General features: G+C 51.3%; 1 protein-coding gene and 1 non-coding gene across 2 annotated transcripts; both read left to right on the forward strand.

Moving 5' to 3' along the window:
- The first annotated feature begins 10,404 nt into the window (after window positions 1-10,404).
- LOC114014446 (collagen alpha-1(I) chain-like) lies at window positions 10,405-16,765 on the forward strand. Its single transcript, XM_055704894.1, has 4 exons — window positions 10,405-10,446; window positions 12,660-13,227; window positions 13,633-13,735; window positions 16,619-16,765. The coding sequence occupies exons 1-4, from the start codon at window positions 10,405-10,407 to the stop codon at window positions 16,698-16,700; spliced, it is 795 nt and encodes a 264-aa protein (XP_055560869.1). The 3' UTR covers window positions 16,701-16,765.
- On the forward strand, window positions 13,810-13,989 carry LOC114014449 (small Cajal body-specific RNA 16). The gene has a single exon (XR_003557927.1). It is a non-coding gene; the product is annotated as a small Cajal body-specific RNA 16 (non-coding RNA).
- Window positions 16,766-23,672: the final 6,907 nt, after the last annotated feature.

Genomic DNA, 23,672 nt, shown 5'->3' on the forward strand with positions numbered 1-23,672 from the left:
CAGGCGGGGGTTATTTGGCAGTTTATTTCTGCTTGTGCTCATCTCTCTTGTCAGATGCAGCATGAGTACAACTGTGCAGAGCAAACCGCGTGCAGATGGGGAGAAAGCACCTCTTTTTTTTGCCAGGTATGCTTCTTTGTCCAATGTTACACAAAAAATGAGATTTGCATTGGACTCTCATGGGGCTAAAAGGTACCAGTGTGAATTGGGATTAGGGTTTTGGTTGTGGGTTCCCCCTGCGCCCCCCCACCCTTTTTTTCTTCTTCCTTTTTTTCCATGAGGAATGAAAGCAGTAGCATCATGGCCACAAAAGAAGAGCTTTCTTGGAGAAGATCCAGGCTGGTTTGACACTCTGTTGCCCTGAATAACAAGGATCAAATAAAAAAAAGAAAGAAAAAAACCCCAGAAATTCCAGCAGCTGCTGCTCCTGCTGCAGCATTGCTAATCCAACAGCTGAAGGTTTATTTGTACTGACTAAGCTGAAGTGAGCAACTTAATTCCCTTTTAATTCTCTTCAGAAGGCTTCCGAAAGCCTAATAGCTGTCTTCTTGCATGCAATTAACTCAGAGGCAGCCCCCAGCCTTCCCAGGCTCCGTGGGTTTGGTGGTGGTGGCTGGGCTTTTATTACCCCTTCCCGATACTGGGTGCGACTTGGGCCCAGGAGCAGGACTGATGGAGCTGCTGAAGATTAAGCTATTATTTTGTGGGTGCTTTATGCGTTACTCAGGCAGCGATGGCAGGGCTGCTGCAACTGCTCCTGGCAGGGCGGCTGCCCAGGGGTGGCCTTGCTTTGTCCCCTGCCACGTGCCATGGGGCCACCCTGAAATCTGTCAGCCAAGGCTTGGCCAGATGTAAGTCTTTAGAGCCTCCCCTGGCCCTAGGGCTCCAAAAAACATCTCAGGGGGTGGTTAATACACTGTAAATCCCACTTAGTATTTGCAGCATCTCTGTGAGCATCTCTGGGCTTGCTGTGGACATGGCAAAGCTGTTCAGTGCTGGCTTTTCCCTGACAGCCCAGACTGCAGAGCTGCCGAGCCCTGCACTGAGACCCTCACATCCCTGCACATGCTGGCTAAAATCTTGGGAAATCTTGCAGAGCATCCCACCTCCCTCTGTCTTGGGTCGACATAAATTATTCCAGCCCATCAAACTAATTTCCACCCAGCCCCGGGTGGGTGCAAGGCAATCTTTCACTACAAGAATGCCTTCAGCAAATAAATCACTCAAAACAAACCCCAAAAATCAAACCAAATAAAAAGAAAAAAAATAACCCCCCAAAACCCCAAACCCCATACTATTTTGTAGTCAAAATCACATATCTATTAACCAGTGTGGGCTTTTGTGTGGATTTCTGGGTGTGAGCCCTGCAGAGCAGGGACTGCTCCTCTGCAGCCCTCTGAACCCTGGAAAACATTTATAAGACTAGGAATGGGATTGGAAATTGCACTTTTTGTATTTGAGGGATGGGGTGCATGGAGGCTGGGTGTCAGGATTGGAAACAGGGAGGACAAAGGGACCCCCCAGACATGCGTTGGGGAAGGCTGGCAGGAGAAACGGGGCTTTTACCCTCCTGTAGTATATAGTATCTGAAAACCTCTAGCCCACAACTACAAGTAGTTGAGAATTTGATGTAAAGCTTCTTTTTTTTTTCTTTTTCTTTCTTCACTAGAAAATGGTAAATCCAGGGGATATTTTCAGGGAAAAGGTTTGGTTTGACGGGTTTTGGTGGAGGGGGCTGGGGAGTTATTTCAAACTCTGCCTAAATAATCATCCAGTGGTGGTGGGGAACTGCTTCTCACTGGGAGGCTGAAGCCAATGCATCATAATTCAGAAAGAGCAAAATCAAATTGCTCCGCTTGGCTCAGTGACATCACTATTCCCCACTTCCCATAAAAGTAAGGCATTTGTTATTTATTTATTATGTTTCAATGCTGTGAGCCTAGCTTGCTGGAGAGGGGAGCTACTCTCATGTGGACGTTGCAGTTGTGGAGCAGCAAAGCTGCTGGTCTGGATCTCCGAGGATGGAGGATGCGGGTTCAGATCAGTCGGAGCAGCCGGGCTGGGGGCTGCCCTCTGCCCCGCTCGCTCCCTGAGCACCCCTGCTTGGCTCAGGGCTGTGACATGGCCCATCCACAGGGAGAAAGCTGGAATAGCCCTTCATGCTCGGGGGGAAACCTGTTGCAATGGTAAAGGATCTGGCAAGACTTGGGAAGGGGAGGATGCTTTTAGGAGGTTGTTAAACAACCAACTTGGGAAAGGGTGGATGCTTTTAGGGGGATGTTAAATAGCTGATACATTATTGCCAGTAACAGGGCTTTGGGGACAGGGCAGAGCTCAGGCATAGGGTACAGCTGACCCCACAGCTCGCCCCATGCCAGCCTGCAGGACAGTTCATGGAGCTTCCTCAGAAAAACCCTGCATCCCACCCTTCTTTGAAAGCTAATGAGCTGCTTGTAGCACATCCTTCAAAGAAACTGCCTGGTTGCTTTCCCTTGCTGCTTTCCCATGCCGTTTTTTTGCTTAAGGAGGAGCAGTTGCCTGCTTGGCTGAAGGATGCTGTCTGCTTAATGCCTGAGATGAGTAATTGGGACTGCTGGTACCCTTGGCCACGAGGTTTGGAGGTTTCCCCTTCATATCCCTCAGGAGACGCAGGGGAAACTTCTGAACTCACGCCTGCAGGTGGCAGGTCACACTAGGTGTCCCCAAGCCTTGCAGGAGGGGTACAGTGGGATGCCCATATCCAAGGACCCCGCTTTTGCTCCCCCGGCACTGCTGCCAGGACCAGCCCTTCCCAAGCGAAGCCGCAGCTCCAGTCTTCACTGACATCTAGCGGCAATGGGGACACTTAGGGCTGGCGGGGGGGTGCCTGCTTGAAGACAAACGAAGGGGGCAGCTTTTCCTGCAGGTCCCCATCGCCAGTGGGATGCTACCCCCTGGGGAAAGCCACCCCCCTGCTGCACACACCAAGCAAGGGAATTTGCAAATAATGTACCCGCCACTACCTTGGCTCTGCAGATGGGGACGTCAAGGTGGGGAGGGGGCACATGGCTTCGTCCCCTGTACCTGCTTGGTTCACTCTTTTTATCTGAGATTATGGAGGCGGGAGGGAGAAGCTTCATCCTCCCTTGTGCTCAGGGAAAAAGGAGCAATGTGTTTGCTAATCTGAGGCATGCAGCAGGAGTCATTAAATAGTCTAGGGTGAAAGGCTTTCTAAATATATAGTCCAGGGTGAAAAGATTTGCTCCGGGGCTTTTTAAATATAACAGCAACCTTTGTCGGCTGCAGGTTACCCACTCTGTCGCTGTTCTCCCCACTCCTCCAGCAGCCAAGAGCATGGCTGCCCTCCAGAGCAAGGAAGGGCTTTGAAACATGCTACTGGAGGCATCAGTCAGAAGGCTTTCTCTTATCTTTCTCGTCTAAAGGAACAAAAAGTTCTGGCAGGAGGAGCTGTCCTGGCTCTGCTTGACTCCAGCTAAAGGCTGTAAAGGGGGGGCGGGGGGAGAAAAAAGGAGCAGGAGGGACAGCTCCGGAGAGTGGAGAATGTTGAGGCTGGAGGGGCTGGGATGTGCCCAGCTCCGCAGAGGTGGTTTTCTCTCCATGGAGGGAGGTGAAATGCCACCTGATCTTGTTACCCCCCCAGGGATAATGGATGATGTTTCCCTGCACCCACAAACCCAGTTTGTAAAACCTGAGCTGCTGCAGCCACCCAGCACAACCCATCCCTCAGCACTGCCCAGGGTGGAGTGGCTCTTGGGGTTGGAGCCGACCCTTGCTGCCTGCGCTAATTTTACCTCCACCAAAAAAATGAAACCTGATTAATTTTGTTGCAGTGCAAACGAGGTTTTATAGCTTTTTTCGATCTATTCTGTTCTGAACTTCCCTCTTGAAGTGCTACAGAGCCCACCTCAGGCTCCACGCTGCTGAGAATCACTTATACAGGAACACATTATCTGATAGGAATCTGCCTGAGTTTTTTATTTCCCACTGAACACCCTTATCGCTGCCCCGGCTGTGTGTGTGCATGCAGGAAAGCAGTTCCTTCCTATTCATCTGCTAGCGATTTGGTCAATTCACTGCCCTCGGAGGACTATCAGACCACAATGGTCCAGCCATCCCTTTTCTGCAGAGTTTAGGTAATAATCAGCAGCTCAAAAGCCCCGTTCCCAACTCGAGGGCAGGAGGAGCGGAGCGAGGGGAGCCCAACCTGACTCCAAAGGGGAAGGTGAAACTCTTGTAGAGCTGGGACCCCCCTCCATGCCCGTGATCCCTGATCTACAGGGCTACCTAATCTAATCTGCTGATTTTCAAGCAAATTAGCTCCTGGGTAGATCTGATGTCAAGTGGCTCTGTCAAAAAAAATCTGCACGAAGAGGGAAGGCCAAACCTCCTTGCCAAGGAGGTAGGAGGCAACAACAGCTGGCAGACGTATGTTCCCATTGCTCACTGCAGTCGGAGCTCAGCATCTTAAGGCCCAAGGTATTCGAAGCTTGAAGCTAAGTGCTTTTTTAATGGAATAACATAGCCATGATTTATTTGAGGCTCATGTTTAGCATGCAGGACGGGTTTTTTCCCTATATCTCTTTTTTTCCTTGTCACTGGGAAGAAGAAAATAAAAGCCTGTAATCTTCAACTGGCAGATGCAGAGGAGATAAGCTTCAGGTGCCTCCCAACTCTCACACAGGAGTTTTGTTCTCCCACCTTATCTCCACCTCCAGGTCACATCATCTTGTGGCCTAGTGCAGGCCCTGGGGGGAGCACAGAGCACTGCTGTCCCTGTCCTTGTCCCCGCTCCGGGGGTCCGAGGGTGGGCTGTAGTCCCAAGCAATGCAAACAGCAGCATGTTCCCCAACAATAACCCTTATCCCAGCTGGTGCGGCTCAGCTGTGATGCACAGACTTTGCCAGCGATGATGTGAGTGCCTGGACCATAAACCCAGCCTGGTATGAGCATCCCTGGGAGGACCTGATGAGCACGAAGAAACCAGTTTTCCCCATCTCTTCAGGTATTGTAGTTTTCAGTGCTAATTATTGTGTGTTTTAATTCATCCATAACTGATACGATCTTCAAAGCTTAAATGTCTTGCTCTAACGCTTCCAGATTTTTATTCTTTTTTTCCCTTTGAACTCCTGCAAGGGAGCCTCTGGGACCTCACAGCTCTTACTTTATGTTTGCTTTTAATCAGCTTGCTTTTCTTCCCCAAAACAAAGACAAATAATACTGAAACGGTTTCTCCTTGGAAATTTCTTCACATTAAAAAGAACAGAGGGGGAAAGCGTGACTTGTTAGAGGCTGAATTTCCTGATGTCTTTCCTCCTTTTTATTTGGTTCACTGCAAGACAAACTCTCTTAATTTAGCTGAGAAATTGAAGGGCACATGTATAATTGGGCAGCGGTCCAGCCAGCTGGCTGCCTGGGGAACTGTGACAAGCCAGTACGATGAAAACAAGGTGATGGGGTGTCTCATCCCATCCAATGCTGCAGGGTTTCCAGGCTGGGAAGTCCAGTTCTTGTGGCAGAACACCGCGCAGCATTGCAGCAAGAGTGGCACTGGTCCTGGTGTGGTGGCAGCCTGGTCGCTGGTGCAGTGGACCACCTCTGGTAGATGCTGGGAGGCTGCCTTGTGCTGCTCCAACGTGATGGCTGGTGGGTCAGGGCGGTGGTTAGAGAGGTGGAAAGCATCTGTAGTGCCCATGAGTGCCATTCCTGGCCAGCAGCACTGAGGGTAGTGCTGAATTTCCTGGGATTATTCCAGAAGATGGATTTCTTGGTCAAAAGCACAAATCCTGCCCCTGTGAAGGCCCCAGACATGGGGACCTTGCTGTGCAGAGACCTCAGTTCATTGGTGAGCACAAGGAGTGGCTGGTAAGTGCACCCCTGCCACCACCCAGATGGGTCCGCACGGCTCCCGGGGGGCAACCCCATTCCCTCACAGCTCAGGGGTGCACAGCCTCGTTACTCTGCAGCCCAGGTGGGCTCCAGAAGGATGGGGGGTTCATGTGGGCATGTGGTTCACTGCAGGCAGGGCTCAGAAACCCTGGCATAGCCTGGGCACCTGTATGGGCCGGCCAAGACATGATCCGTGCCAGGGGGGCATTTGCAGGGCCCTTTGCTCTTCTCCTTCCAGAGAAGCCAAGTGGAAAGTTTGGGGTCATTTCTCTGCTTTTCTCATATTCGCTCCCTGCTGGAGCTGATTTATCCCTGCGGCTTGCAGAGCTACATCCAAGAGGGACGTGTTTTGCCTTTGTAGTACACGAGATTGCTATAAATTATTAGCTTCTTTGTGTCAAGTGGAGCCCGACACAGCCCATAAAACTTTCTGGCCATGTTATTGCACTTGAACGTGGCACCAGGCTGCTGGTGGCAAGCTGGCCCAGACCCAAAGGACAGGGTTGCCAGTATAAAAAAGGGTTTTTTATTTTTCTCTAATGTGATACCCCCACCCTTGTTCCTAAAATCACCCACAGACTTTATAAGTCTGTGGAGCCTCAGCAGGAAGAGCTCTGTCCTCACTGTCACCCATGTCTCCAGATAGCCACTGCCTCCTCCAACTCTGCAGGTGCCACGGCCACCCCTCCACCACAAATGGGTGCGCAGAGCACCCCACAGCCTCTGTTTGCAAGGCTTGCGGGTGGAAGAATTATTATTATTGTTGTTGTTGTCGTCATTATTATTAATTATTATCATTAATTATTGTTATTGTTATTTAACCCTGAGGACAGAACCAGTGAGGGGAAAAATCAGCAGTCTCGAGGCGAGGTTGCAGCACGTTCAATCTATTATGCAGAAGTGATATGTGTGGGAGGGCAGAGGGGGAAGTGAAGGGGATCTCACGAGAGCCACAAAAACTGGACTTTTAATTTAAAAATATCCCTCGCTGACTTGAGTGTCTCTTCTGCGAGACCATTTTTTATTTCCCCCTGTACAGCACTAATCAGGAGGTAACAAGGGAGAAGGGGAAACAGATCGTCTCGCAGCTCTATCTCACTGATTTCAGTGCTGTAAATTATAGATATATATGGTACAAAAGAGTGCTGGGATATTAATTTCTGTTGTTGAAAATCACAGACCCTCTGCTTTAATTTACTGCTAAATAATAAATTACTCTGTAAGATACTCAGCAAAGATAAAGACACCTCAGTAAATCAAACAGCTCATAAGCACTTACAGATCAGTCTATCTTGTATGTGTACTTAAGTGGTTTATATTGTTCTCACAAAGCAGAAATAAGCAGGCATTTAACTGATGCTATCTGCCAAAATAAAGGATGAACCAGTGAATCAAATGGTTTCTTGCAAATCCTCATTTGCATTTGCAGAATTAAATGAAATGTGATGCTTTAAGGGTTCTGAAACATTTAGATACAAGCCCAAACTGTGCCTCACAGGAAGCAATGGCTGCAGCCAGTGGGGCCATCACGGAGAGCAGAAGGTGGGTTTATGTAGGTTTTATATAGGGTTTATCCACAGCTCAGCAGGAGGAGGAATGCAGTGCATGAGTAAGTCTGGATGAGACCAGGGCTTGGAGCCACCTCTCACCCCTGTGTGTGTCTCTGCAAAACCACCCTGAGCGTTCTTACAGCCCTCCACGAGAAATTGTGCAAACCAAAGTGACACAAGGGTGGCACCGGGAACCCAGATCTGCAGTGTAGATCTGCAACAGAGAGCCAGACCCCTGGCTGTTTCTGCCTCACTTTCCCTCTTGGCATGCAGAAGAGGCCACCTGCTTCCCTGGGCTGCCATGCAGGTCTCTCTCCTGGCTCAACATGTGTTTTCCTCTCTTCTCTGGGCCCATTTGTACCAGGCAGCAGTGGCAGCGCTGCTAATTACATCTGCAGGAAAGGCAGGAGCTCTCGGGCAGCTGTAAGTAAGATGGATGTTGGGCTCTCAGAGCACAGCCCTGGGGATCCAGCAAGGCGACGTCCCCAGCATGCCAGGCTCCAGCTATTTGCAAAGGCAAGTTAGAGTCAAATGATGCAATTAGAGTCTGAAGTGAAAATAAGATGTGGATGTGGCTAATTTTGACGTTTATACCACGTTTGTAATGCAAATTGGCCAAACTCTATAGGTATGTGACAGAAGGAGACTGCAAAGGGCACCAACTCATCCAAGGAGCCTGCGTTGGATGTCTCCCACATGGCTGCAGCCAGCAGCTCGTCAGGGTGGGGGGTGGGGGGCAGCCGGGGGCACGGGGGGGCTCTGTGAGCAGTAGCAGTGCCTGGCTGGGGACAGGGGACATCTAGGGCTGTGGGTCTTGCAGAGCAAGAGGGTGTCAGCGCTGGTCCCCACAAAGCAATACAAAGGAACTTCCCTGGGGTAGTTTCAGTGATCGGAGCTCCGGGTGTGCCTCCAGTTGCCTGTCTGCTGCTGGGACTTAACCCCACTTGCAGGGGGTACTGGGAGCTCCCGAGTGGAAAAGGACCAAGTGCTCTGGAGTATTTCAAAGGCATTTCAGAGCATGGGTCCCTGAGCACAGAACAACAGGCACTGCCATGGTCCTTTCAGGGCTGGCCCCAGCTACCGCTGGTCTGTGCACTGCCCAGCCTTCCTCCTGCTCAGACAGGGGCCCACTGCAGTTAAAGATGGTTAGTACACCCAGAGTTTGCAGGCATGCTAAACACCTCACTGCCAGCCCACAAAGCAGTCCTTGTTGCACAGTTTTCATGGGAGGACCAGATGAATAACTGCTGGTGTTGAGTCCTGGCCTGCAGGCAAGCATACAGCCAACGAACATCACCTCTGAGATCCAGCTGTGCTGGTAGAAGGAGTTAGCATCCTGCAACAGCTTGTGACATGGACACAGATGTGCTGGTTGGGCACTTTGGAGAGGGCTCACCATCCCACTTTGGAGTTTGTTTCAGCTCTGTGAAAAGGTCTGAGGATGCTGTTCTGCAGGTGTTAATTCATGCACGTGATGCTGAGCCACCAGGCAGCAGAGAGGAGCTCAGGGCTAGGTACAGTTAGTCGGTGCCTGAGAAATTAGTCAAGCTTCATGACATACTGCTTGGAAGCTTGATGCTGTCTGCTGGAGGATAAATAATACCTGATACAGCTAATATGAGAGAAGCACAGCCATACGATACTGGATCTGGTAGAAATTTTGCCACAATGAGTTATTCTTCCAAAAAGCCCCCAGCAGGTGGGAGACAGCAGCGTGGATGTGCCATGATCAGCAGCATGCCTGGCCACCCCAGTGCTCCCATCGGGTTGCCTGCTCTCATATTTATCATCTTCGGAGTAGAGGACACCAGCCCAGCTGGTTCCACCTGAATTGTGCAAACTGCCTTGCTGGCAGGTTGATGGGAGAGAAACCTCCAGCTGGGGACAGTGACAAGTGCCTGAGAGAGAAAATACCTTTCCCCAGCACAGCTGGATTTGGTCAAGGATGTTTCTTTACAAGCAAGCGGGTTTGAATAGTGATTCATAAGATACATGAACGTCTGCAATCTTCTCTGTGGCAGCGGATTGGGAACAGCAGAGATGCTGATGGGAGTAATTCTAGAAACAACTGAGCTCTGTGGAGTGGGAAATTTTCACTTTGTTTTTCAGGTTAAGCCAGAGATCCCCAAGCTTTCAGCTCAGCAGCACTGCAGCCCCATGGCAGGGTAGATGTCCATGCTTCAAGTGCCTTGGGCTCAGCTGTCCAGGTGACATGACCGGTCATCCGACCAGCTGTGACGCTCTCCATCCAGGGAGATGCTCATTCACTTGCATTTTGATCTCTGCTGGCTGCATTTTCCAAGTGCAAGATGGGCCAGGGTAGCCCCACTCACAGCCCATTCCCAAGGCGGCAGGAACCGGAGCGCATTGATGGTCCTGCTCAGGAGGGTAGGTGAAGTCGCTCAGTGTGAGCAGCCCTAGGACAGGCAGTTTGTTTGTGGTGGGAGTGGGCTGGGAGCACGCACAGAGCCAGGTTTTCACACGAGAGATACCCAAAGTACAAACTGATGTATGGGACAAGGGCTCAGCTTTACGTTTCAAACTCTCTGTCAAGTGTTTTTACCCATTTCACTCAGTGCCTGGACGTGTATGAGATGAACTTTCTGGTAAAAAAAAACCCAGTGGAGCTGGGTACCACGCTCAGCGTTTCTGACCTTGCCAAAGAACATGGGAGACGCCAGAAGGAACTTTGCTTTCAGAAGCTGGCGCACTGAAATGTTTCTCCCCTTTGCAAATCATGTGGAAAAGCTCTGCTGGCAGCAAACTGTCTGGTCTGCATGTTCTCCCCATGTGTGTGCTGGCCTGACTGATGAGCTGCAAACCCTTGAGCTGATAGTGCTTCCCACCCTCTGCTCCCCAAAAGGCAGGAAGTCACAGCTCCCTGCTTTCAGATGCCACGTGCTCCTTGCCATGAAGCTGACGTCCATGGGTCCCATGGGATATTCTGCATGGGGGCGACGGACCAGCCATGGTAGCCAATGGCCCCATCAACAGGAATCACAGGATTGTGGTCAGTGATGTTTCACACTACTGCAATAGTGACTCCAAAACCAGAAGGTCCAACCCCGGCGTGATCAGGCTCCTGAAGGCACACACTATTTTGTTTTGCTAACACTGTTTAAAGACAGGGCAGCTCAAATTTGCCCTGAGCTGCTCAGTTGTAACGTGGCACTGTGGGGAAGGGCTGTACAGAAAACCACAGTTGACACTGAAAGCATTTTGCTGAAGCACAGCATGAGAAAAACAAATTACTATGGCATAAACGAGGAAATCCATCATCAGTGGGAAGAGAAAGAGAGAATTGGTTTAAGGATCCACGTACGAGACTGTGACAGTAATCATATAACGGCCCTTTAAATGTCAAGGGGGATGAGCATGGTTTAATAGCAACAGAAATGCTGCCAAGCAGGGCGACATGTAACAAAGCAGACGGATGGATAGATCTACCTATTATCTGCTCCTTGGAGGAAAAGAAGAGGGAGATAATTCAGGTTTATGCTTGATCTAGTGTGTAAATCTCAGAGAGGTAATGTTTTCTTTTATCAAAAAGGAAAAAAAAAAAGAATTAGTTTGTTTTCAGAGCTGTCCCTGCCATCAGCCAGACAGCACAGGTTCAGCTGTATAAATGAGATACATAACATTAAAGCTGGCTACATCCCTGGCAGTATCACACCAAGGAAAAATGAAAGCATGGGGGTGTGTGGCAGCCTATCAGTTGCTGCTGGGCATCTGCATGGCCCTGTGGCTCCTGTCAGCAGTGCTGCAACAAAGAGGAGAGACAAAAATGGGTGTGTAAGGGAAGGGGGACACAGCAAACGTGTGCAGCAGGTGCACCGTTTGCAGCATTGATCATGAAATGCTTTTGCTTTCAGGCTCTGCATGCACATGCCCCTGTGCCACCCTGATGTGCTGCTCCAGAGGGAAGGATCTGTCTGTTTGGAGCAGGCTGTCCAGCTGCTTCCTGCACCTCCCTGCCAGGGTGGTGTTAAACAAGGTTGTGAGGCCCCTCTGATTCAGTTGGAAAAGCTCATCTTTTGTGAGGGTGCCCAGGGTGCCTGCACAGCCTCGCTGGCTCATCCAGCCCTGCAAGGAGCCTCATGTGGCCACTGCACATGACGTTCCAGGGTCCAGCCCTGGGCAGACTGCCTGCAGGGCTCTTCCACCATGCTCTGGATGCCTTCTGACACCATAAAAAGGATTTCACTGCGATCATATGGGAAAAACCCACTGAGCATTACCACATCCAACATTAAACCAGCAACATAGGAAAACCTGGGCTGTGTTGGGAGAGGGGAATATCCCTCGCCTTGTGACCACTGGTCAAGGGGCAGAAGGAAAGGGCTTTGTACCCTGAAAAGCGCAGAAGCGCATTTTGCAAAGTAAACTCCTTGAATCTGTGAGTCCTTATGTTTTCATTCATCCCTTTGCATCACAATTCCGTGTACAAAATGGGGATCACGACCTCTGATTTCATAGGGACTGGAAAGCCATTCCTTGGTATTTGTAAAACACTCCGTCTGTATATTTACAAAAGCCAGAAGAAACATCACAAGAAAATGAACAGTTTAGTATTCTGAGCAGGCTCTGAGCAGCATGCAGACCTCATGGCTTGGGCTGCACACTGACTAATGAGAAACCAGAGTATTGAATTACCTGCTCAGCATGCGGGGTGATGGGGGCTGATCTGCCCTCGCACTGTGTGGGGCTGAGCTCGTGGGACAACAAGTTGTCACCGTGTCATTCAAGCCCCTTGTTTGAATGTGCCTGCACCAAGAGGCCACACGATGGTTTCATGGGCAACCTGAAAGCCAGCGTTTGCTAGCGGTGGTTGGCTTGGCTTTACCAGCTGCTCTTCCTGCCCAGGTTTTGCATGTATGATTTAGATCTGTATGCATATTTTATAAAAGGTCTGCTAAAATGCGTTATTGCAGAAATAAAACAATGTGCTTATTCATTTTTAATCAGGGAGAAAGCTACTGCATGTGCGTTGTGGTGTTTTTCTTCTGTTGGGCTATTCACACTGAAATGTCTTGGAGGGAAATTTGTGATTAAATTACATGAGTAAGATACCTTTATTCACGCTGAAAAGCCTCTCACGCTTCACCAGGAGCGGAGCTGTCAGAGCCACTGGAAGAGACGCACAATTCAACGTAAACAGGCAGCCTCAAAAACCATCAACCGGGAATTCGATCTAAATACTGATTTACTCCGTATTAATGCCAGTGCGCTGCCAACACCGGCCCAGAGCCGCCTCCGGCCCCGCCATGTGCTGCGGTTGTGCCCCTCTGGGGAACCAAAACCCGCAGCCACCGGGCCGGCCCCCGAGCGGGCCTGGGTCACAGCTGCCTCCCCCGAGCCCCTCCGCCGAGTTCCCGGCTCTCGCCCCGCCAGTTTCGGGGGAAGGGCCGGACTGTGGGACCCGGCCCTGCTGCGGCCCCGGGGCCAGGCACGGCTGCGGGGGAGGGCACGGCGCCTTACCGCCAGAGGCAGCGTGCAAGGCCCAGCGCCCCGGGATGGCTCTGCCCTGCGTCCCGGACACTCGCCACCCGGCTGCCCGCCCCCGAGCCTGGCCCGGGGCCCGCCGGTTGCCATAACGACGACCGGGGCCAGGCTGGCCCTTTAAGGCGGTGCTTGGAGGACTGCGGGAGGCCGGAAGTGCTCTGCGAGGCGTTCTGGCCCGCGCGTCACCTCGGTGGTTTCTGTGGCCGTTGCGCTTCCGGCTCCGCCGGGCCTCGTGGTCGGGCCGGGCCGGGCCGGGGGAGCTGGGGCGCAGCGGGGGCTGAGGGACAGGGTATAGGGCTGGGCGTGTATTGTGGGGTGTAGTGGGGGCTGGGGAGGGGTGAACGGGGGGCTGTGGGGGGGCCAAAGGGGGTTTGGGATCCAGTGTGGGGGTTCGTGAGGGCCTGAGGGGCGGGCTGTAGTGTTGCGGTGGGGGCTGGGGGCAGGGAGGGAGGCGGTAGGAGAGCTGGGGCGCTGTGCGGGGCACAGACCCGCCGGGCGGTTCCTCCATGCGGGAGGGGTTGGAGCCCGCACCGGGGGGCAGTCCCATGGAGCGGGGGAGCGGGGGAAGAGCCGAGCTGGGTCCAAGGGCTGGAAGGGCCGGGGGGGTGCGTGGCGGGGGCAGGGGGGGCTCAGGGTGCGAAAAGCACTGGGGCCAGGACTATGGTTTTTCCTTAATGTTTTCGAATATCCGCAGGTTTGTGTCCCGTGGAGGGTTTCCGGGGAGGGCTCTGCCCCAGCGGAGCCGCAGCCCCGACGGTGACACTGGTGGTTATGGCGGCACTAGCTCCGTTGGTGAGGTGAGAACCGGGTGAGCCCAGTGCCACACTCCTGGGTGGGGGGCACCAGGGGGCTGCCGGCGCTGCAGCCAGCGCAGGGCTGGGGAAGGGCTGCTGGGTGGTGGGGCCAGCGGGCCCAGCCTTGTACCAGTCAGCCTCACCCGTGCCCGAGATCAGCTCCCAGGTGGGCTCCATGCTGGGGCTTATCCTGTGCAGTAACAGGTGTGAGCATTCATGCAGCATTTTGATGGTCATGTATGATACTGCATACAACACCTTCCCCCCCCCACCCCCCCCCCCGCCCCAAGCCAAGGAAAAACAGCTGTTAGGTTAGTTTTCTTAATGTATACTGAATCATCTTTTGAAAACTTTCTAGAAAACTTAAACTGATACTACCCTTCCTTTCCAGACAAGTTTCACAGGTATGGAAAACAGAACTTAATGATACATTGCTCATACGTTTTTTCACCTGACTTCCCTAGATATTTTTTGAATTCTAAAACTTTCTTACCCACATTTTAAGGAATACTGATAAGGTGGTTTCTTTACTTGAGCAAATCATAAGGCTTTGTTGGAAGTTGTGTACTTTTCTCTCTCCTTATATCTGTGATTGCTTTGCTGTTTGTTTTTTCTCCTACAGCTGTGGAGTGCAGCTGGGGTCACAGCTGAGGTGGGCACATGCTCTCACAAGTGTGGGAAGGGCCTGTGCTGTGAACCTGATACCAAAGTGATCCTGGCTTCTGACAACTCTTTGAAGAAAAAAAAAAAAAAGGTGTTTTTTCCACTTGTGTGGGTTGGGTGATCTGGCTCACAGCAAGGTCACCCCACATGGTTGCTCCTGTACAGCTGAGGAGCTGCCATATGATTAGGAGGAAGAAGGTGCTCCTTAAACCAGCTTTACCATCAGACTGTTTTGTGTGTGACTGCAAGTGATCTGGCAGTGATCAGTCAGCTCTCTCAGGGAAGTTTTGCCTGTGAATGAATTAATATTTCATTGTAGCTAAAATGGGAGACCCTCCCTGCCCCCAGTCCCAGCAGAATGCTTCCTTTGCTTACCATGACCTGGCATTGGGATTTGCCAGGCTTATCTGTGAGCAGATTTAACTCAATAAAGCAGCAAAAACAAGCTAAGAGGAGGAAAATAAGCAACCCTCTAGCACGTGAATGAAGTTATGGGAAAGCTAACAGTATCATAGGTTGAGAGGGAGAGGACTCTGTAGTTTGGGGGAGGGAAATTTTTTTTTTCTGCCTCTCTCCCCCCCCCCCCCCCCCCCCTTTTCTCCTCACTGCAGTGGCTTTGTTTTGCATGGGAGCTGTGCTGTAGAACTCACAGTATGCATGGTGGCCATGAAGAAGCTGCCAAATGCTGTATTTCTAACCAAATCTTTAAAATGGGGGCACTGCACACCGGCAGCACGTGAGCTAGAAGAGTGTGATCTATGTGTCTGTCTTGGGAGCTCTAATATGCTCTTGCTCTGTCTGTTTCCATGCTGTTTTAACCAAATCTGTGAACTGCCCCTGATGATTTTAGTGGGGTGTTAATCTGGGAGCCTGATGGTTTAACAAGCTCAGTGTTAATTCTTTGTGTCACACGTACTTGTTCATCATCTGATTCTGCCAGGGTAACCACAACAGTATGAAGTGTATTTTTGAAGAAACACTGTTTATACTGTGCCCCTCAGCAGAAATGAGGTAGCATCTCTAGCTTGGGGCCTTCTGGTGCCAGACACAAATGCTGCATTCCTGTGACACAACACTGACCTGTATGAGCTCGCTTTGCTGGCTCAGACCAGTCTAGGAGGTTAATGCTGTGCCACATGACGCAGTATAAGCTCTGGGCTGTGTGTTGTGGCCATTTCAGCAGAAATGCAGTCATGTTCCCATGCCTGGAATGATCAGGCATGTGTGCTTGGATTAATCTGGCAGCCTTATTTTACTGTGACACTGCAGGCTTGAGAGCACCTTCCCGCCAGCTGGGAAGGAATTGGAGCCAAAAGTGGTAATTGGTGTGCTATTGGAAGTTTTCATGGTAGAAATGCTGTCAGGAAGGATTTTGAGGAGAGTTGGGGTTGGGATGCTGCTTCTCTTAGGTGTTTCAGTTGATGTTGATCCAGAGAAGACTGATCTGTGTAGGACAGTGGTCTCTAGCTTTAGCTGGATTTCTGTCTTAACACCCTGACTGGGCAATACCTCCTGCACCCAGAAAAGCTGCACTCTGTTCGCAGGATGCAAAGTCACACTCTTGGAGTTTGCAACCAGTTCTGCCTTTCTGCTTTGTCTCCTGATGTTGAAGTGATGTGGGCAGAGGTCTGACAGTCTCAGGCTGCAGTTAGAAGACATTTTGCTTGTGTACTACTGCAAACTGACATCCTTTGTCTGGTTTATTATTTCAACAAGCATTTCCCTTTCACTAATGTCAGTCTTCCCTGGGTCACAAATTGGTATTTTCATCCACATGGGCTGTCAGAACAGAGTGTTTGGAGCCCTAGACAGGGTGATTGCAAATGTCCTGATCTTAGTTGCACCTGGAAAATGAGCTGTATTTATCCCTTAAACTGAAAGCTTGAAAATTTGTAAGTGTTGCTGTACTTCAGACTTGTCAGGTCTCTAATAAAAGGAGGGAAAAGTTGGATATAAGTCAGAGAAGAATCTTCATTTTAAAAACAAAGTCATTTGTCTGACCAAGTATTGTCCTGTCAACTTAACTTTTGAACAATAAAGCATTTTCTCATTTCGGTTAACCTGTAACATAACTGTTTGCAGGAGGGCCCTGCATCATGAGCTGTGTGACAGCCTTGTGGTGTCTGATAACCTGATGCACATGCTGAGCAGCTACAGTGCCAGGGCCCAGTTTTCCCTGCAGCTTGCTCACTGTGGCTGAATGTCCTGGTTGTTTCTTTTCAGGTGCCTGGACCAGAAGATCGTTCTGCAGGATGGTGAGAGTGCTGCCCTTGCAGTTTGGTTAATACCTGTGCGGTCTTTTTAGGTTCTAGATAGTAGTTTTGCTGAACTAGATGGTAAACATAAATAAAATCTGGTTCTCAGACTTGACTTTCTTCCTTTCTTCATATTTAATACTTGATACTGTGCATGAACAAAGTAGAAAGGCTTTTAACATGCTGCCAGTGTGCATACAGTAAAGTAGGCGTATAAAGCTACTTCTGCGCTGACACTTGTGCCCGGGGCAGTCACATGCTGGTGATGTGTAGTGCTGTCTAGATGTGCTTTGGGGATCTGGAGGGGTAATACAATCTTGAATCAAACTCAGTGCTGAAGGATTTGAGAGCATCTCCTCAGTGTGCCAGTCTCCAATCCCCACTAGAGGGTGTGGAGCTCCACGGAATGGTTTGCTTTCACTGAAACTGGAAAACCAGGAGACTTTCTTCCTTTAATCGGATGCGCAGGCAGTGAGGCCACAGCGGGATTACATTCCTGTTGAAGATCCCAGCTCTGCGCTTTGGCAGCAGCCCAGGTTGTATAACCATCAGCCGGGCTTGCCGTGCACTCCATGTGATGGTGCTCAGCCCTGGCCAGTGTGCAGCCGGGAATAACTCGTAAGCAATGTGCGTGTGTGTCTGGGGGAGGCAGCTCTGCTATAGGTTTGATGCAGTTAGTGCCCACCGCCAGCACGGGTAGCTGGAAGAGGTTGCTTGGAGGGTTAATTTGCACATGCCAAGTTCCCTTTCCTTCCTCCTGGGTAGTAAAATGTGCCCTGGCTAAGTAAATAGTAACTTTTCACTTGCACTGGAAAGAGCCTGGCTCTGAGATTTCCTTTCAGAGGTAGAGGGGATTTCCACTTGATCTGCAACGCTCCCAAGCCGAGCGTGAGGCTAGCATGCTGTGAAACGCCGTGAACCCATGCTGCTCACTGGGTTGTGCGTGTTCTTTGTACTCATGGGAGGTGCCACAGAAGTCACTCAGCTGCTGGTGGCCATGCTGGCTCCTTGGCCAAGCACAGGATTTCTTCCTCACTTAAGTTTGACCTCCAGGGTGACATTAAGAATGAATTCCTGAGCAGAACCGAACCCAGCAATGCTGGCTTTGCTCCAGCACTCGCAGTGCTTGAGGAGCACCCAAAGGAGAGATGTGCATCTTTGTGAGTATGTGATTGCTGTGGCTGGAGATGCGGGCGAGTGTACGCTTCTCTCCAGCTGTGGGTACCAAGTGGAGTCTGTGGACATTTCAGAGCTCGATCATTACATCTGAGAGATAACAGTTCTTGGCTGCAGCATGATGTCTGCTGGGTACTGCTCCTGGCACGCCTGGTTGGATGTTGGGGTGCAGGCTGGCTGGGGAGCCACAGGGAGGCACCCGAAAGGGGATGGTGCTTGTGAAGCTGATGAGCTGTGTGAGTGTTGAGGGTGGGGAGGTGATGGGGTGCCTGCGGGAAGGGCAGCCCTGCAACGGCTTTTCTGCCTTTGCTTTGTTTTCAAGGAAACTTTGCATCCTTTTGACCTTGTGGCTTCTGCAAAAATGTCAATGTTGTTTTTGAAGGTTTTAATTTGGAATGGGTCAGCAAGGAGCTGGTCACCATTTGCCTTTTGAAAAAAAAATGCTTTTCCCCAGCTTCTCCTGGGGAATGCTGTGTCTTAATACAGTCACATATGCACAGGACTGCCAAGCGCAGTCCCCAGCCCATCCCGGCACCTCTCCCAGGGTATTGCTGTAAAAACAGTCCAGTGGCTGAAGTAATTAGTTGCACAGAAGCACTGTTACAGTAAAAGCCTCTTTGGGCTGACAGGTACAGGCAGGATGCAGCCTCCCCTGGCTCGGTGTACTGAGTTCTCTGCTTAGCCAACATGCAAAGTCGATTAGAGATTGTAAACAGCCTTCATTTGAGGAGAGCACAACTGACCTGGCAGAAGTGGGTCAGTTGGATATTTGGGGCTATGTAAGTTGAAAATCATGCTTAAGGATCTTATTTGTTTATCAGCTGGAGTGGCTCAAATGGCATTGCAAAAGTGGCTTGTGTCTGTCTGGCACTGGGCAATGCATCCCCGGTCCCTGCTTGCCTGCTCTGGAGCCTCTCATGGCCTTGAGCAGGCGCGTGCCCCTGGGTTTGCTTATCACTGGCCCATTTGGTTTTCCTATGACTTGAAGCTGCTGTGAGCCTCTTAAACAACTGAGAATTTACTGCCAAGGCAAAGAGAGTAAGTAGGCGAACACCCCAGCCAGTCAGTGTTGGTATTGCATGGATACGTTTTGAAACCTGTGTTGTTTTACTAGTTTTGCGTGCTAATTGGGCAAAACTAATCCCCGCCACAGTTAGCTCCAGGCTCACCCAGAAGGGGGGTGGTTTTAAACCATGTAGTCAACAAGGTGCTTGTTTCTCTGTCCCTTGCCTGCATCAAGGTGGGCAATGTCAGACAGCTTGTCTGAGGGTTCCACAAGTCCCCAGCAGGTCAGTGCTGGGCAGCGCCAGGGTGGCTGTGAGCACTGGTGAGCTGCAGAGGGACCCAGGAGAGGTGCTGGTGGGAGTGATGGGTGTCCACACGAGAGCTGCACCCAAATGCACTCTGGCCTCTAATGCAGTGCTTTGACCCAGCTCTCCACACACACGCTGTTTATTTTTCTTTCCCAGCTGTGAAGAAGGTAGTGTGCAAAGTGCTTTGGCCACCACTGTGGCTCCATGTTTTTCCAAATACAACCTGACCGTCAAAGCATGAGTAATTGTTTGGAGGAGCCTTGTCTGCCATTTGTGCCCTGTGCGTTGTGATAAGGTCAAGCCATGCACTTGTTTGTGCCGTTTGCAAGCCATTCCTTCCTGCATGGGTAAGAATAGCTCATCTTACGAGTACATGAGTCTCCAGAGCAATGAGTTACCTGCTTGGATGTGCTCCCCGCGCTGATGGTGAGCCGAGAGGAAGCATGCTTTGTTGGAGCAGGGCTTTTGCTTGCTGGAGGGAACATTGCTCTTTGGCAGGTCACAGACCTGGTGGCCCTCCAAGTGCTGCTTTACCCTGCCCTGGGATAGTGCCCTGCCTTCCCTCGCCATGCAGCAGAGCCCCTCGTGGTCCCTGGGTCTCTGCAGCTTCTGATTGTCTCCAGCTCTGTCAGCCTGCTTGAAAACAGCTCCATGGATGGCAGCAGCTCTAATGTTTTGCATGGGTGGGTGGGCTGCCCTGCTGCAGCATCCAACCTGTTCTTCCAGCCACAGGGAGCTCACCTCCACTCTGTTCTTCCCTTATGCTCTTGGGTCCTTGTCTCCCAGTGCATGGGATTTCTCTGTTCTTCTCACCCCATGCCCCAAGACGGTTCCTCTGGCCACTCTGGGGACATTGGGATAGGAGCTGCCCCAGCAGCCTGTGGCTGCGGGAAGGGAGCTGCGGTGCTTGCTGTGCCCAGCTCATGCTGGCTCTTCTTACTCCTTGCAGGGAGCTGACGCAACTTTCTCGCCTGGCAGAAAAGCATTTTATAGTTGCTGGAATAAGGAGCTAGGCTGGCCCACAGAAGGTCCTGGGGGGCTCTGGGTGAGCCAGACCTCTGCCTTTTGGCAGCATCAAGCACTTACGTCAGCTCTGCAGGCCGGGGAGCTACAGCCTCTCTGGCTCTGCTTGTCCTTGCCTGCTGCCTGTGCACGGCTTTCTCAGTTCCTCCATTTGTGACTGGTGAGGTCATACTCTGTGTGTCCCGTGGGTTTTTGGAAAAAGTTCTGCTCATTGTGGTTTTGTGGGGAGATTGGGAACCCTCCTGCAATATAACCCAGGGCACTGAGCACAGATACCACTTGCAATCTTCTCTCCTGCTTCTCACCACAGCACTTTGGGAACGCACCAGGAGAGCTGGGGTTGTTCAGCCCAGAGAAGGGAAGGCTCCAGGGAGACCTTTCAGTGGCTTTCCAGTACCTAAAGGTGCTGACAAGAAAGCTGGGGAGGGGCTTTTTAAAAGGGCATGTAGTGATAGGGCAAGGTGGGGTGGCTTTAAACTGGAAGAGAGGAGATCTAGATTAGATATGAGGAAGAAATCCTTCACTGTGAGGGTGGTGAGATACTGGCACAGGTTGCCCAGAGCAGCTGTGGGTGCCCCATCCCTGGCAGTGCCCGAGGCCAGGCTGGACGGGGCCTCTGGGCTAGTGGAAGGTGGCTGGAAGGAAGGAAGGGGGGATGGAACTAGATGATCTTTAAGGTCCCTTCCAACCCAAACCATGCAATGATTCCAGGAACTGGGTTTTTTAATGACTTCTTAGTAATTGTTCTTACTGCAGGGGAAAATCCTGCTGGACTCAAAGCCCTGGAGATCTCAGTGCTTACCTGAAGTGGAGATCTTCAGGTAAGGTCAGCCCCGAGCTTGCCAGCCAGCTGGCACCATCTGGTCCCTGCTGAAGCTGCCCAGCAGCACTGCCTGGGACAGCAGGCAGCTCTGCAGTGATGGCAGCCAGATCTTCATTGCAAAAATGGTTATATGTGCACTGAATGCAGGATGGCAGAGTCAGGCACTTGGGTTTTGGGAAATAGTGCCCTTCCAACATGCAGCTGATTCCTTTTCCCTGGCAGGAAAGTGCCTCAGCCCATGGCAGGGCTGTGATACCATCACCATACATGAGGGTCAGCTGTGGTGTGGTAGCATCCAGGGGGAATGACTTGGCTTTTCAGCCCATTTGGATGGCAGACTTCTTTTGGGAGAAGTAAAAATTAAAGTCGTGACTTGGACCAGGCAGAAAATTCTCTATAGTAACTTTATTTCTTCCATATGGCAGGGGGGGAAGCCTCTCCACTGGAGAGCTCTGGTTGCAGGTGCAGTAAAAGCAGTCAGTGCCCTCTCTGCTGTCCTTGCAGACACTGGTGATAGCTGATAGTGCCACACAGCTCTGCCACCCACCAACATGACCTGATAAGGAGATTTGTGCTTGACAATGTCTGTATAACCTGCTGGGCCAGAGCAGCCACGTTCATCTTCTTTTCAGAGTAATCAGGATCTGCTAAATGGAAAAAGGGGAAAATCAGTCTTGGAGAAGGTGGTGTGAGCTGTCAGGCTTCTCTTGGCAAAACTGAGTGCAAGGCTGATGGCTTTTGCTCAGCTGGAGCAGACACTGCAGGCCCCTCCTCACCAGCCAGCACAAGGCACAGAGGACAAGCCAGAGCCAGCCTCCTTCCCTGATTTTCCACATCAAATTAGTCTTTCAGGCTGAATAATTATTCTCTCTTCCAGGCAGGGTTTAACCGGGTTGGTTTTATTGATAAGATGAGGGTTCTCTTCCTAAGTAATGAATTCTGGTCACAGAGCCCTAGTCTGGCTGTCTCCTACGTATCCCCACGCTGAAAGATGCTTCCTGGGTACAGAAAGGTTGGGGCGTTGTGATGCTGTGACTGTTTCTTCTTACAGTCCTTGATCCCAAATTCAGTGTTCTAGAATTACAGTTTCTTCCTTCTTCTTTAAAGTTTCTTGGGGTGAAAAAGTAATAAAACCAACCCGAAAACCCAAACCCTCCAAATCTGGCCTGACTGGGGCTTTTGGTATTGGAATTTCCTGTGGAACAGAAAAGCTGGGACTGGCCAAGAGGTCATAAAAGATGTGTGAAAGTAAAACCCACAGCAAGGCAGCCTGCTCTGCTGGGCTCCCCTGATTTTGCTGGAATCTGTTCTGTGCTCTCACCTAGTTGTTTGTTTTGAACTGGTCTGTGCACAATGTTCTGGACTTAAAATATGTGCCCTGTTCCCTGAGTGAGAAGGCAGCCCCTTGGGTGGGACTGCCGGGAAAAGGGACCCGCTGCTTCCTGCAGCCAGCTGCAGCGAGGAAGGGTGCGGGGCGTGAGACCCTGCGGGCACCTAGGTGTAGAGGGTGGAGGAAAGCACACTTCCCCTGGCCACGGGATGGAAAAAAAATACCTGATCCCTTGTGAGACATCTAATGCTGAGTGTTTTTCCTTCTAGGTAGAAAGCACGAGAGCAGTTGGTGCCTTTGGCCACCCGTGGGAGCTTGGCTTTCTCCAGTTTTACAATGGGAAAAGCAAGGTGTGTGGCCTGGCCCTTTTGTGCAGGCACCAAGGAACCAGCTGCTGCTTCTGGTGCTCTCCCCTCCTGGAGCTGTGGGCAGGAGGCCTGAGGCAGGGTGAGGAGAGGCAGCTTGGTAGGGGCATGCAGGGGACAGGTCCCAGCTCCCAAGAAGGAATGCCACCAGGGCTGCCAGTGCCCCGAGCCCTCCTGCAAGATGCTGTGTCCAAAGGCATTGTTGCCAGCTCTGTGACCCAGCTGAATGGGCACCAGTGTGAATTAACTCAAGGGCAAATGCACACAGGTTCACAGCCTAAGGGCTGAGTGGGGCCAGGGCAGTTGCTGAGCCATCTGGAGGAGGCTGGCACACGGTGCCAACAGGAGAAGGGGAGAGGAAAATGAGGCTTGTGGAGCTATGGAGGGATGGTGTTGTCTCTGCATCACTGGTCCCTCCTCATCCCTCTCCGTCACAGCCTTTGTCATGCCCTGATACTATCTTGCAAGCCCAAGCAGAGGGAAAGGGCTGCCAGGGCCATGGTGGATGGTGTCGCTGTGTGCAGCAGCAGTGCCCATCAGCTGCATCCTGGGGTGCTCATCCAAGCCCAGGAGTGAAGATGGATTGTAGGTTGGAGACCGATTGTGTCCTCTGGTGCCAGATCCTGGTACAAAGCCAGCTGCAGAGCAGCAGCCAGGGTTGTAATGCAGTCAAGCAAATCCTCCATCAGCTGAGCATGAAACGGATATGTACGTGTGCAAGTCAAAAATAATGATGAAGGAGGCAGAGATGTTTGCGTATACACCTGTGTTTTACCTCAGCTGCAGACAGGCCAAATCCGGAGTGCTGGAGCTGGGCTGGGAGGACAGACAGACCCCATGAGAGGGGAGCAGGTCCTGTGGGGCAGGGGAGATGCCCTGGCTGCAGCAAATGGAGGCGGAGTGGGCAGGTGGCTGTCAGGGTGGGGTGAGCTGCTGAGCAATGGGGAAAACTGCTTTGACTTCCAAAGCATGTCCCAGCAAGTGCCCTGCTC

This window comes from Falco cherrug, chromosome 1 (genome assembly GCF_023634085.1).
Source record: "Falco cherrug isolate bFalChe1 chromosome 1, bFalChe1.pri, whole genome shotgun sequence".
Lineage (NCBI taxonomy): Eukaryota > Metazoa > Chordata > Aves > Falconiformes > Falconidae > Falco > Falco cherrug.

Coding starts and splice junctions, on each gene's coding strand:
- LOC114014446 (XM_055704894.1), top strand. CDS start 10,405: ATGGTAGCCAATGGCCCCATCAACAGGAATCACAGGATTGTG. Junction 10,447..12,659: donor ACAGGAATCACAGGATTGTG/GTCAGTGATGTT, acceptor TATTAATGCCAG/TGCGCTGCCAACACCGGCCC. Junction 13,228..13,632: donor AGCGGGGGCTGAGGGACAGG/GTATAGGGCTGG, acceptor GAATATCCGCAG/GTTTGTGTCCCGTGGAGGGT.